The 14,164-nt window shown below is 51.9% G+C and overlaps 7 protein-coding genes across 7 annotated transcripts; 5 read left to right on the forward strand and 2 right to left on the reverse strand.

Annotated features, from left to right (window-relative positions):
- Positions 1-835: 835 nt before the first annotated feature.
- CC1G_15743 (hypothetical protein) lies at positions 836-1,683 on the forward strand (the record flags this gene model as incomplete). Its single annotated transcript, XM_002910268.1, has 2 exons — positions 836-1,015; positions 1,066-1,683. 2 exons carry the CDS (start codon positions 836-838, stop codon positions 1,681-1,683), a joined length of 798 nt encoding a protein of 265 aa, XP_002910314.1.
- Positions 1,684-2,081: 398 nt separating this feature from the next.
- On the forward strand, positions 2,082-3,303 carry CC1G_08975 (hypothetical protein; the record flags this gene model as incomplete). Its single annotated transcript, XM_001838759.2, has 4 exons — positions 2,082-2,240; positions 2,272-2,356; positions 2,429-2,673; positions 2,734-3,303. The coding sequence occupies 4 exons, from the start codon at positions 2,082-2,084 to the stop codon at positions 3,301-3,303; spliced, it is 1,059 nt and encodes a 352-aa protein (XP_001838811.2).
- Positions 3,304-4,786: 1,483 nt separating this feature from the next.
- On the forward strand, positions 4,787-5,185 carry CC1G_15744 (hypothetical protein; the record flags this gene model as incomplete). Its single annotated transcript, XM_002910269.1, has 2 exons — positions 4,787-5,065; positions 5,126-5,185. The coding sequence occupies 2 exons, from the start codon at positions 4,787-4,789 to the stop codon at positions 5,183-5,185; spliced, it is 339 nt and encodes a 112-aa protein (XP_002910315.1).
- Positions 5,186-6,569: 1,384 nt separating this feature from the next.
- On the forward strand, positions 6,570-7,901 carry CC1G_15745 (hypothetical protein; the record flags this gene model as incomplete). The annotated part of the gene is made up of 2 exons (XM_002910270.1): positions 6,570-6,590; positions 6,645-7,901. The coding sequence occupies 2 exons, from the start codon at positions 6,570-6,572 to the stop codon at positions 7,899-7,901; spliced, it is 1,278 nt and encodes a 425-aa protein (XP_002910316.1).
- Positions 7,902-8,210: 309 nt separating this feature from the next.
- CC1G_15746 (hypothetical protein) lies at positions 8,211-8,609 on the forward strand (the record flags this gene model as incomplete). The annotated part of the gene is made up of 1 exon (XM_002910271.1): positions 8,211-8,609. The coding sequence occupies one exon, from the start codon at positions 8,211-8,213 to the stop codon at positions 8,607-8,609; it is 399 nt and encodes a 132-aa protein (XP_002910317.1).
- A 2,148-nt stretch (positions 8,610-10,757) lies between these two features.
- Positions 10,758-12,383, reverse strand: CC1G_15747 (hypothetical protein; the record flags this gene model as incomplete). Its single annotated transcript, XM_002910272.1, has 3 exons — positions 10,758-11,627; positions 11,683-11,946; positions 12,012-12,383. The coding sequence occupies 3 exons, from the start codon at positions 12,381-12,383 to the stop codon at positions 10,758-10,760; spliced, it is 1,506 nt and encodes a 501-aa protein (XP_002910318.1).
- Positions 12,384-12,596: 213 nt separating this feature from the next.
- CC1G_15748 (hypothetical protein) lies at positions 12,597-13,405 on the reverse strand (the record flags this gene model as incomplete). The annotated part of the gene is made up of 4 exons (XM_002910273.1): positions 12,597-12,655; positions 12,709-12,791; positions 12,850-13,063; positions 13,123-13,405. The coding sequence occupies 4 exons, from the start codon at positions 13,403-13,405 to the stop codon at positions 12,597-12,599; spliced, it is 639 nt and encodes a 212-aa protein (XP_002910319.1).
- Between the last annotated feature and the right edge of the window lie 759 nt (positions 13,406-14,164).

Genomic DNA, 14,164 nt, shown 5'->3' on the forward strand with positions numbered 1-14,164 from the left:
GACGAATCAAGATGCTGCATGGCGGAGACACCATTCGTGCAGCACGGTTATGCAGGACTACCGCGAAGGATAGTCGGGAAGCTTCATTTGTTAGGGTATGTGGCCGTGCTCCTTGACTGTGACTGACATAGCTCACGCCAGGGTCTCTAATCTAGTACGAGCTGGCAGTAGACCGGAATGCAGCACTCTCCTACGACAAGGCCGACGAGGACCTCGTTCTAGAGACCTATTTCGGTGAGGTACAGCAAGTATTTGTGATCAAGATGCCTCGAAGCAAAGAGCTGGGTATCAAGGAGGAGGAGATCGTCGTTTTCGTCGAAATTCAGCCATGCAACACGCGCCTCAACGAGATCGATCTTACGATGTGCGCCTCACGCCCGGGGAAACTGAAAGGATTGGACATCCATATCTACCCTGGTATGAAAGCGGGTACCGAGATTGTGGATCTTACGACTATCATGGCTCTTATTGGTCGGTTCAAGTGGGAGGGTATGTGGGTTATCATTGATCGTAGTGGGAATGTGAACCGTCCAGAGCTTGTGCACGACCAACTGTTGTAATTTTGTTAACTTTTCAACTTTAAATTACCCTTAATTCTATTGATTTTCTTGTCTATTTCCTCGTAGTGAACCTGTAGTAATCTACAAATTCCTCGAGTAGGTGGGTTCGAGGTTTAATTGGGGTTGTTTGCCCCAGCCTGTCTGATGATGCCCGCCGCGTCGACCACGTCTTTATCAACGACCACCACATTCCTCAATCTATTCGCTCACTATTTACTGTCTTTTCTGCAAACTCAGCGCTTTCTCGTACGCGCCTTTACGGTTCTCACCTGGCGATGTCAAAACGACCCTTTAGCGAGATCCAAAACAACGCGAGTCCACAGCCCCGCCGGTCCCGTCGGTTGCAGGATCTCTTCGGCCCCTTGGACCAACCGTCAGTGTATACGCGTACCGATTGGGACTCCAAGGAGCTCCTCTATCACCTTGAGCAACAGAAGAGGTATAGAAGGCTCCAGGTACGTCCCTGGCACAAGTCATTTCATACCTAGCTGACTCTAAACACCAGCGTCGTTCTGAATCGGAGCCTCCGCTGCCAGATAGCCAACTGCCGGATCCACACTGGGACCCTCAAGCACCGTTTGCATGGCCTACCGTCCCCCGAACCCCACGAGTCCCCACTCCACTATCTCAGCCCCCGCCTTCACCAACCGACCAAAATCCGGAGTCCCGCCTTGAATCACAGCTGCCCGAGCATCAAACCCCACTATCCTCACCTCATCCATCCGACCACTTTCAATCTATTGGACCGGCAACTCACCACATCCATGACAGCGATAGGCCCATGGTTGGCCAGACACCATCGCATTTCGAAATCACCCACTCATGGCGAGACCCGTCACTCCGCCAAACTCTCGACATTCCCAACAGCACCCCTGTCTCTAGAGCATGCCCATTCTGCATACCCGTTGGACACGAAAGCTTCTCCAGCCTTTTTAGAGACCCCACGGCGAAGATTTGTAGCTACCATCGTCGAATGGCTGTATGGGAAATACAAATGAACCTGCTTCGCCTTGGGCCACTGATCACTCATGCGACAAGGCATCGCGATGCGCTTGTCGAAGAACGAGAATCATATCATCAGCTACTGGAACAGATGGAGCACTCCGGGTCCGCGTATAACTAGGCCACTCGCTTTTCACTTTTCTTTCTTGTGTTTGGCCCTTGTATCACCACCCTCCTTTGATTTGTGGGCCTCTATCATTACTTATGGTCGCCTTGTAGCCTACTGTGTTTCAATTCCCTTTCGATTTGTAGTATATAGATCCTAATTCACGTTGTTCTCCTTAAATCGAGCACACTTTCTTAAGGTGGTTCAAGTATCCGGACACCGTGTAGTTTATACCTGTCCAAAAAGACTGCCCGATACAAGAAATCCGTTTGTGTTTTGGACCTAATCAAGCTTTTTTTTGACGATGCAAAGTGTCCGTGAATCGGATGGCAATTACATGTATCCGTGAATCTATATACATTGTATCCGGCTAGGAGTTCATAGTGTTGTCGGAACGGGAGATGACAGATATCATGTCGATGCTCAAACCGCGTGTTCCACCCCCTCCCCCTGGCCCTTTGGCGTTCAATGGAACCAAGCTTGTGAACGACGAAGATCACCCTTTCATGCCTCCGAGGAAGGGGGATGCCCGTGGACCGTGTCCTGGGTTGAATACTTTGGCGTCGCACGGGGTAGGTCATTAATTCTTTTCTCGTGTTTCAGAACCTGATCGATTTGCTTTGCGACCAGTACCTCCCCCGTAATGGCATAGCCACTCCCGCTCAGATCATCAACGCCGTTCAAGAAGGTAAGTTGCCAGCACCACCGTGACGCACTTTCATTTCGTTTGTCCTTGTCAAGCTGAATTGGTTGTCGTCAGGCTTCAATATGGAGAACGAGATCGCCAGGTTCACGACCTACACCGCGCATCTCATGGACGGGAATCTGGTCACTGACTTGCTCAGTATCGGGCCGAAGACGCCCAAGACTGGACCTGACCCACCTCCCCCTGCCATCGTTGGAGGATTGAACAACCATGGTACTTTCGAAGGCGACGCGAGTCTGTCTCGGGCAGACGCTTTCTTTGGCGATAACCATAGCTTTGACCAAGAGCTGTTCGACCAGGTGGGGTTGACCTTTCTGCTCCTCGTACCGTTGCTGATAATATTCCTTCTGGATGGTTAGTTCAGGAATTTCAGCGCGATCTACGGAAACGGTTTCTTCAATATGACAGTCGCCGCCGAGCTCAGGTTCCACCGTATCCAACAGTCCATCGCTACCAACCCCGAATTCTCCTTCGCTGGACTCCGTCACATTACCGCCTACGCTGAAGCCTCTTTCCCTCCGATCTTCTTCGTCGATGGGCGGAAGACCGGTGCTGAGGCGGGACAACTCGACATGGCCGCCGCGGAGAGCTTCTTCAAGCACATGATGTACCCTCCCGACTTCCACCGCCCTGCGGAACCCGTCAACAGCGATGCGCAGGCCGTATTTGAAGTTCATCCTTTCCAACCCGGGAGGAACGTCGGAGGGGTCAACAACTATACCGTTGATGAGAGTTTGGGTGGTCTGTTGGATTTCTGCGGGTTCTACGAGAACTTTGTGAACAAGACGATCAAGGGTTTGTATCCCAACCCCACGGGCGTTTTGAAGAGGAATTTGAATATTAATCTCGATTTCCTCTTTGAGGCGTTGCCGAAGGCTGGTGACGGGTCTCAACCGTGTACTCAAGTTTTCCCTTACGGACACGATTAGAGTATGTACGGCGATTGGTACTTATGTTAGCATTTCCTCGAGGTTTCGTTATCTTGGCTCTACAGCTAATGTATTAAAGACTTCGTTCTGTCATTAGATCTGTCGTTACATCGAATACTATGAGTTTTATTTAAGCCCAGTCAGTGCATCATTGCCATACCAATGGGTACCTCCGTCTCAGGCGGTTAAATCACCGTTCAGGCCTTACTGATGAAGCCATGGTACCCGCGCATGTCCTTCCGAAGTTACAGGGAGATCCGCCTATGTACTCTATCGGAGAGCTATGGAGATGCCACCCCTGCTGCGGCGTCGCGTGACATAGAAAATGGCCTGCGGTAACCGGATAGCTTACATCTCGACTCGGAACCGCTGTGCCTTGGATGGAGATCAGATCAAGTGCTGGGCGCCTAAATCTAAATTTACAAATGTAAATACTTACCGCCATTTCAGATTCTTCATGCCAGATACCCCCTAGCCCATGATGGAATGCCGCAACCACGCCTTTCGCAAACTCGTTTTGCGAGAAACCCGAACGCCACCGTCGGGCTCATATTTGAGTGAGCTTCAAAGTTCGCCAATATCCAAGTTGCGATGATAGGTGACCCGCAGAGAGCTATATTTAGATTATATACTCGTGTGTCACGGTGTACGGATGAATCCTGACGTGGGAGCGGTATGTAGGCACTACTGCGCAATGGTTGATTGGCAGCCACGGGCTCGAAGGACGAGCCTGCTCGTTTTCGTAATTGGAAGACTACTATCACGCCAGCGCTCTGAAGGACCCGTTACAGCACGTTTTGACTTTGGGTTTCCCTGTGATCAGCCTGAGAGTCATGATTACTTTATTATGATTCCTGAGCGGCTGCGGTTTAACGCCCCCCAGGCAGATCTGCTTTCGTGTATGTACAAAGAGCGCCCAAGAATAATGATGCATGCCGCTGGCTCCAAGGTGAGAAGATTTTTATTGCTTTTGTGGAGTACATACGTGATGCTGGGACAAAGATGATGTATGTAGTGCAGTGGGCTGCTGTGTCCTGCTTCCAGCTTTAGTGCTCAGCGGAGTACATACTAGGATTAGTTTAGGGGAGCAGAGGTTCGGGTAAGGAGGGGACCATCGTACATCTGATCCTGCGGTACTGTGTAGTCATCCGTGTTAACTTCTTGATAGAAGCATATGTGACAAGTAATCTCGGGGTGATCTCTCAGAGGCGTGTCGTGTCGTGTGCGAAAAGTATAAAAAGCAACGCTTGATTTGAAGCGAAGACAAGTACCAAGACTGCACCAATCTTCTTCAAGCGATGTCTGGAGAGGTCAATATGGAGTTTGTCGAGCGGACGGCTCTCGTTTCCGCTTCGCTACGCTATACGAACTCTGTCGTTTCCTTATTCACAATAGGTACGCCTCACCAACCGAAACAATCTACCCTTGCCATAAACTAACCCCTCACCTTCGCCTATTCCTACCATTACTACCCTCCATAGGAATGCAAATGGTCCTATGTACCTACGGCCTCTCCCGCTTCCTCCAAACACGACCGGAAAAGAGGAAGGGGCGCCTCCCGTACATCCTCTTGAGTTTTGCCATCTTGGCGTTGTCTGCGACGTCGGTGGGGATAAGTCTGTGGCTGGGATTTAGGGATTTGTATTATTCGGCGCCGGGCGTGGATTATGTGAGGATTAGGCAGAGGCTGCATGATGTGGAAATGGGAATCGCATCTATGGCGTCTATGTATGGGTATGTGGTGTTGGGGGATGGGTTGTTGGTAAGTCCGATTTCGTGTTCTGGATGGGAGGCTGAATAAGAGGGGCTCGAGGACTTGCAGGAGAAGGCACTTGGGTCTGTGCGAGAGAATAGCGCTCGCAAGGATGGCACAGACGTCTGAAATGGGTCCGACTAGGGTCAAGTCTAGATTATTTATTGGGAAATTTTATGTATGTACGTGTACGTCGCACCAGGGATTCGAATGTGGAATGGACATCACATTAACTGGAATCCTGCATTCTACTTCAGAAAACACGAACGTGGTTCTGGAGAGTCACCGTTTACCGCTAAGGTAGGGCCAAAGCACGATCCACATGCTTCACAGCCACTGTGACAGCCCCGTCACACCCCTTTCCCACCCGCCATTGCGACGCGCGCGGACGGGCGTTTTGATGAATTCCCGATACCAAACCCAATTTTTCACCAGTACCAGCTTGCTTTCGAAAAATCGGCAACCATAGAGTTCTTATAAAATAGGAGAAGTTTAGGAACCTCAGAAAAAAAGGACGAAAATCCTTGGTTTCCGAGTGCCATTCGCGATATAAGAGGGTGTCACGCTTGGCTGCCACCTGAGCGGAGCCACCTCAAACTTTTTGACACTATTTCCGCCCAATTAAGAGGAAAATCAAAAATCTGCAACCATAGAGTTCTCTGAAACAGCCTAGTCTCCCCATTTAGCGCTTTTTGGGACCAAGAAATCCAGTTTTGCAGGTGCCATTCGCGATATAAGGAAAAAGGGCGGTGTCACGCTGTGGCTGTGAAGCATGTGGATCGTGCTTTGGCCCTACCTTAGTAACGCAGGATCAAACGTAGTCCTAGTTCATATACCGTGACGGTGATCAGGATCTCCTCCTTACCCGGAACACTGCAGTAATCCCCCAAATCATCCCACTCCGCTGGGAATTCGAAGGCACGGTGGAGCGCACACCGTTCTGGCTTCCAACTCATGGGCGGCATCACGTGCTGCACAAGACGGACAATGTTAAGATGACTTCTCATGGACGTCCTCACCAGACGCCGAAGGTCCTGGTCAACAGATGGCACTTGGGACCGGACGGTCCACCGCGATAGGGGGATGCCTTGTTACTTACCATATATCCGATGTCCCCACTGCACCATGCATCAAGGAGAGGTTCCCTGATGTATAGTAGTAGTCCTTATAATTATCTAAAGAGCGAAGATCTCAGGCCTTGCAATGATTGGGCGCTTAAGCCAATCCCCTACACCGCCACCGAGGTGCAACCTACATACCTCGTGGCCGGCTGGTTATCGCGTGTGATTAGCGTGTTGCACAGCTTTCGAATTCCCGTATGAATACTGATCGAAAGCCAAAGGCCCAAGGAATCAGGATGCAAGGCTGTTCTGTGTGACATCGCGTTTTAAGCGGCGCTTCAAAGGGCCCGTTGCGATTGGGAAGCCCCGATTTATCCTTTATTCACAGCAACCACCATCAATTGACGCCTCCACAGCACTACGCGCGGGCGTTCAAACGAGCCGATATCGATATGCCCCCTACGACTCAACAGGTAGCTCCAGATCCAGTCGATCGCCCGCCTCAACTTACACCCTTCAATACCTAGTTGCAACGGGACACTCTCAGGATCCGGAGGTTGCGCGATGAGGTGCATCCAGACACCTACGCGAGGGCGATCCCAACCCTGGATTTATGCCTTCAATACCTGCGACTGGACGCAATACCCGATAGACCCATCCTCCCATACGCTCTCATGGACCTCGCGTGGGCCGCGCTGATGTGCCTGAGCAAGATCGTCTTTGTTTCGACGAGGAAAGAGGTCAAAGAACCGCTCCAAAAGACGACCGTCGCAAAGGTGTTGCCCGGGTTTGAAGGGATTATCGCGTGGCTGGACACGTGCATGGCGCAGCGTCCCCACTGCAGACCCGAGCACGGCTCCTACTCGAGGGCGGCAGAGCTTCTACTCGGGCTCCTAATCCTTGACCCTAGTTTAGAGCCTCTGGTACACGGCTCATCGGTTGCTATGAAGCTTGCGTTGAAGCTATGGTGGAATTGCACAGAAGACGGTTCAGCGGTTACCGTCGAGCTTACAGCTCAGCTATTGGTTGGAGACCCTTTCGTCCACTTGATGTTCTTCATCATCCAAAAGACCGACCTTCTGTTCGATTACATCACCTCCACGCATGGTGGGCCGAGGAAATTCTGCTACGCGTTGGTCTACAGGATCAAGTATCTCGTCGCTCTTCACCAGGACAAGAACCTTCTCGATTCGCTGTTCATCAAGCACGCGATGATGGTTCTCAACATCACTCGTCGTGCACAGACGAACCAATCGCTCCACAGGCGACTACGCAAAGAGCACTATCTCGAATGCTGGACTGTAGCCACCAACACCATTCAACCCCGGCTCATCCAATCGGACATCCATCCCCAGGCGTCCTCGAGCGTCTTGTCCTACTTCGCTACTTCTCTCCTCGATATCGCCACTGCACCAGGAGGCCACAGCGTTCGGGGATTCACTATTCTTCTCCGCTCTGACATTTTCCCGATCTTGGTGTACCTACTTCGTTACTCGTCACCAGTCCTCCAGCACGAAGATGATAGGAAACGAGCCAAGATCTTCAATATGTTGGGCGGGTATGCTTTGTATCCACGATCTTGCACTGCCTTGTTGCGGGCGATAAACGGCATCCCCCAAGATGCGGTGGATGAAATCCGTGCTGTGCCGTACTTGGTGGATTATTGGGATGGATGGACGTACACGATCGAGCTTGTCGCTAACTGCAGGGCTCTCGCTCTTGGTTTCGATAATCTTCCACTCGATCGGCTATGCAGCTATTCAGGGGTGAGTGTTGAATTCTGATTCGAGGCATGTGACGATCGAAGGAGCTCACGAGTAAACCCTTAGCATCGACTGTGGTCGCACGACTGGAATCCCCGTAATCCGAGACCATTCAAAGAGTGTTCGGGTTGTCATACAGTTCTCTACTGTAGCTCCCGCTGCCAAAAGGCTGACTGGAAAGCCAGGCATCGTCGGGAATGTGCTCATATGCAAGAGAGTTATCTTGGTACGTATTGCTCGTCTGCTTGGAGAATATTGAAACCCGACCCTAATCCTATTTCCATTAAAGAGCGGAAAGAGCGCAGGGTTAAGTACACAAATGCGCTCCGAATGCACCATATCGTCATCTTGACCGAATCGTTCGGTCTTCCCCTTCAACACGCTTCCCGGGTCTTCGAAGCTCGTCGCAGGGGTCACAACCCCAACAACGCGATCAACATCCTAGACTTCGCAGCATCAGAGGGGTCGCACTCTCCATCCATTCGAACACAGACCATCGAAGAATACTTGGAAACGACGGATTTCGTGAGCGACTGCTCCGCGATGGATGCCAGGGTGGAGAAGATGATGCGGGACTTTCAGAGGAAAACGTCGCCTGTCAAGACGCGCCTGACGGAAGCGCTCATCCCCTGGGGCACCACCCAACGGATCGCCATTCTGTACGAACATTTAGATGATGGGGCTGCGGGCCTTTGGGGTCTCGTCAGAACGACGGTTAGATTCGAGTAAGCGGCGACCGATTTGAATAACCCTCCATTCGTTGAAGCTAACAGTTGGTTTTTAGGGAACCTAAATTCTCCGCAGAACCGTCGCATGCAAAGTTAATAAATGATTGATTTCATCCAACGACCGGAATAGAGATAGAACATGGTTGGATATAGATGAGTTTCGGCGGCACTCTATCAGATTCTGAGCCGAGTTAGGCAGAAATTTGAGCTACTCCCCAGCCGCTGAAGGAACTTGAGTGGATCCCGGCCCCTCAAGGCCTCTTTTAACGAACGTGAAAACCTAAAGGCCCAGGCTATACTTGGGGGTGTGCTATAGGCGCCGCTCAAAATCCATCTTGGCAAATTCCCATCTTCTTCGGTGGTTCCAGATATGTTCCTGTCAAATTCGCATCCACCATCCTTCCTATTTCAGAGACTCTTGGGAATCTTCAAAAAAAGTATCCACTCTGTAACGACATGTTTTTGCAACTGACTGTCTCCCTGCTCGTTCAAACCCGTGACAGAGGGAGGCTGTGAACGCCACGGTCCACTACATGCCAAGCTGACATTTCTCTACAGCGACCGATGAAACTATGACACCCCGAACCTTTTCCAACTTGTCGTAGGGTCGTTCAGCGCCCATGGTCACTCTTGGAACAGAGCGCTTCGACTGCACCCAATGCGGGTGCCTCGAACCAAACCCTGACATTGCAGGAATAGGAGTGAGTCGACCAGTACACTAAACTGGGCGCTGTTCTTTGAATACGCCTTCCAACTCACCAATATTCTCCAGGCCATCATCGCATTCGCCATCTCCTCCGGACTGACGCTCCTCTTCTGCATCCTCTCCCTCATCTTCGACATAATCGCGTGCAAACACGGCGGCGTCCACGCCTACCCCATCATCCGCCAGCCCGCGCGCACAAACGAACGCATCGCCCTCCGCATCCGTAAATGGACGGCCCACCTCTTCTTCCCCATGATCTTCTCCCTCAGCGACACCCAGCTCATCACCACTGTCGCCATCATGATCTCGACGTGGGTTGAATTGTCGAAGGGGCTGTCGGTGTACCACTTTACGGTCATCTCCAATTTGGTGTGGCTGGCGTGCAATACGCAGATTTTGGCGTTCTTGTCGTTGAGGCATAGCGTCAAATCGTTGGCGTCGTTGCCTAATCGACGCCGCGAAGACGACCAAGGTCAGCTTCCCGACACGAACCACAACTCTCGTCATAATCGCTGCTGCGACTACCCCGACCTTCGCCCATACCTCTTTCCGCCCTCCCGATACCTACGAGCGCTCCTCATGTTCTGCCAGTTCGGGATGATGGTGACCGTCGTGACGTTGCAAATCCACAAGGACTGGTACCGCGCCTTCAACTGCCCGGTTATCTGCGTGACGAAGGACTTCAAACCAGGCGGCAACCAGCTGGCAACCACGATCAGCTCGTACCTCCTACTTCTCTGGGCCTACGGTACCACCCTCGTACCGCTCATCCTCGGAGGAGGACTGGACGAGTCTGGCGTAATTGATAGGGTGGGAAGGGCCTGGTTGCAGTGGTTAGATCGGAAGGGTTTGAAAGTGATCAAAGTCATCTGTACGTTCTCCTCTTCAATGACATTCGACGTCATCTTCTCGACCGTCTGGTATGTCATGGGGGTTTTCTTCCTGGTCCAAACCCGCATCGTGGCGATACCGTACTTCAAGATGGAGGGGTGCGAGGGGAACGAGCAGGAGGAGAGGCTGTGGAGTTTTGGCCAGCTCGTTCCGATGCTTTTGCTCCTGGCACCGATGATTGCGACCATGGATGCGTACTCGAAGGTTTCGACGGGCGGTCGTGATTTGCATCAGACTAGATGGTGAGTCGCGGTTTCCCAAAAGAGGTTTATTCGAAGCTCACTGGCATATGATATACATAGTTGTCACAAAGTTGGAACCTCTCCGACCGCCGTATCTCCTCGATCTGAGGAGGAGCGGAGAGAGGTTGTTACAGGATCAAAGGAAAGCGTACTATCAGTTCCACCGACGGTGACACAGCAGACAGCAAGTGAAGGGCCACAGTATTCCAAGGACACGCGCACCGCGTCGATTCAAACACCTGCCATACAACAGACGACAAGTCGGGAACCATAACGCTCCAACAGAAGCTCCCGACAAACACGCCTATCATCACGCAGTCGTCCCTTTTGCATCGACCTCTCCCACGTCCTCGATTGCGACAAACGACGCCGCAGCACTGGTTAGGACCGTATTGCTCCACGACCTAATCTTCCAGTTCATCCCTAGCCCAGTTACGCTGGAAGTGGAGATTTCGATCCTCAAGTTCCTGGACTTGTCCGCCTTGAACTGGTTCAGCGCGACGAAGACAAGAGGAGGCTTTCTGAATGGGAATTCAAAATCGATGTTGCCATCAGACGACGAGGAGTCGAATCGAAAATCCCCAGAACACATGGTTACGTTGGGAACTCCTCCTTCAGGAAAGGCAAGCCAGTGGATTTGGCCGTGGCCTCTACCCTCCTTGTGGATATTGATGGTGAAGCCTCGGCTGTCGACGTTCGTGGCGGAGGCCCGGATTTCCCAGTTCTTGACGTCGGTTCCTTCGCCCAGGCTGAACCCGCTCAGGGCAACAAGGACTTTGGGAGGCGCGTTGAAGGGATGGGTAAAGGTAACTCGCTGGACGAAGTCCCCATCCGTCTTCTGAGGCTTGTGGAAGGCGGTGTCGACGCAACCAATCTGGATGGAGGGGTTTGAGTTGACGACCAACCAGTGCATTCGCGCGTTATACAGGGATGTCTTGCCCCAGGAATCGACGTGGAGTCGGAATGAAGACGACGCGAGAGATGATTCATGGGATGAAAATTCCATGGAGCCGTCGGGTCCGGCCCCTATGTCGATGGTGTTTAGTCCCAGGAGGATAGACGGGATCGTGGATCGAGGCGTAATGGCAATGTCCGTCGAGTGACGCTCTCCGTACGTGATGGACCTCCAGCTGCGACGCCTCTCCCCTTCGTTTGTCTCGTATTCCCCTCTGGCAATCATCTGTGTCATGGGAATCAGGCTAGTGCTACAAAGGACGTGTTTAAAAATTACGCACTGGGTGTACGTAGCTGTAAGCAGGCGGTCCGTCGGGCGCGGCCCTCGATGCAGATGCAGGTGGGTCTGTCCGATGTGCGTCGCTCTTTGGGATCGAGGAAGCGGTCACAGCGATATGAATCAAGTCGGAGTCCGTAAAGGTTTGCTGAAGCGCCCGTGACAGGGACCGAGTGAAGGGGATCTGGGCAAACGTCTCTCGGAATTCGGATATTATTCCAGACCAGGTAGGATCGGCTGGAACGTCTACAGTGAGGCTCTCCATTGGCTAAACAATGAAATTCAACATTTGAGGCCCAGTCCAGGGTCTTAACAGGACGACGAAGCGCTCACCTTCCAAAACTTCACCTTTCCGGCTGCGACCTCGATTCCAAACTCGTTCGAAATCTCAGTAGAAAAGACCTCACGGCAAGGGCGCAGTCTTCCTTCGAACAACGTTCTGGGGATGGTTATTGGCATGGGCGTTTCTGACGCCTCGAGGCATCCTGGATCGATGAAGAGGTAGTTCAAAGTGACGCTGTCATCGATATTGAGGTCCTCTGTGAGGTCCTCTTCTCGTTTATGGAGAATAGGATAGTCTGTTATCGAACTGGGCGAGGGAAGATCAATCATGACTGTCGTTGAGAGTTCTGGGAGGGAGCTGTGAACGACAGGCGATGAACCAAACCTTATCGCTTCATCGGGGTTCTTATAGGGATTGCCCATAGGGCACGGACCATGCCACATGACTTTGACAGTTGGGCGCTTATTCAAGCTTCGGTGGCAAGGGGTTATAACGGGGGCGGAGGCTGATTGATCAACGCTAACGCGATCTTGAGGGAATGATCTTGAGGGAATGAAATTTTACATGACCCTATCGCGAGGACATCCTACTGGAGGACAGGCGTGAAGTAATGGAGACTGGAGGCATGAATAAAACTAGTTATAGCTCCCAATGCGAACAATGAGATTCTCGTTTCCCCACGCAGCATTGGTACCTGGAATGAGTGCTTTCAGAAGTTGTTGCAGCCCCCGATGGATCTCGGCTCACCTCCAGTGAAATAGGTCAATCCCGGCCACGAGGGGAATTGGCAGTTCTGGAGGACCCATGCACCTCCCGCTGCGACTTCCCGGCTATACTCAGGTTGGTCAGCATGCCTGGAGGCGGAGGTGGCTCTCGAATGAGACTTACCATGTCGACTGTGTAGTATCCCAGCCAATACCATTCGTGCTACCCCACCATGCCACATCCCCGGAGCCATGAGTTGTATGACAGAATCTCGAGCCAAAGGGAGGAACCACACAGGGCGTGGAATCCAGATCCCAGAGGTAATAATAGCAAACATAGGCGTAGTAGGGGTTAAGTCCATTACCATCGCACGTTGGAGTGTATCGCCTCGTCAGGTCTGTGACATTCTTTCAGTATGCTAGTTTTCGGGCGAACGTGGGTGAAATGAAAGCGTACCCGGGTTGCTTTCAGCTTGGGTGGCGGCTTCCGCTCGTTCCGAATCAAAACGCGCAAGAGCGCGCTTAAAGAGGTCGAGCGAGGTTATGTTGAGGGATTCCAGGCTCGGCAGATTGGGGCTGGGTACCACCTCTGGTATCTCCTTTGTCCCAAGGAGAGAGAGAATTCTGTTGACAACTTCACGCTCGTCGTTGGACTCGGGGGTGGTCTGCGGGAGAGACACCACGCCTCTTACAGCGACCGAGAGGGAGAAAAATAGGGTGAAGCAGGTGTTCCAAAACATGGGTGACTGTGCTGAGATTGCCGTACCTTCTTTCCTCTCCTTTTTATCTGAGCATCCTGTGGGCATCCGTCTTTGTTATGTTGTTCAAACCCACTACGCGGAGTGGGCTCAGTACCTACATGCCATTGCTTTTAGTGGTGGCGATCCATGTAGTCACCATTCCAGAGGACACACACGAGACGTTCGCGTTAACGATGACCACGGGCCAAGAACTCAGTGTTCCATTGGAAGAGTACCTCGTGTTCGGGCGCTGACGTCCACTCTGCTGGAAATAGGCCAAATATCATGCTTTGCCCCGAATATTGAGCTCTGTGCACTGTCCTTGTGGTAGAGCGGTTCCCAGGGATCACGTCCACAGACATTATATCTCTTGATATATTTGGTAAACTAGGAGTGTCCTGGCATGCCCCTTTGCCATATTCCAAAGCCTCCGTGTCAAGTTTCAACACACACACAGAGCACACACATCATCGGATCGCATTCCTGCTTTACGTTTACATTTCAGGTTTTACTTCAGGCATTGGTCATTTCGTGCCTGAGCGCTGGAAGCCCTCGCATCTAGCTCTGCGAGAAGTGTATAAATCCATCGATTTTAGGTCCGGTTGGAACCCCGGTGTCTACGGAGTTCCTGGCGGTTTCTGATTAGGCGCCCACCAGACGCCCACTAACAAATGCTTTCACGCGATTGATTCAAGGGACAAGGGGCTCAGTTACTGTGTCTACCGCCCAATTATACTTCCAAGAAATCTTTTCACTTCA

This window comes from Coprinopsis cinerea (assembly GCF_000182895.1).
Source record: "Coprinopsis cinerea okayama7#130 chromosome 11 map unlocalized cont3.11, whole genome shotgun sequence".
In the NCBI taxonomy this organism is placed as follows: domain Eukaryota; kingdom Fungi; phylum Basidiomycota; class Agaricomycetes; order Agaricales; family Psathyrellaceae; genus Coprinopsis; species Coprinopsis cinerea.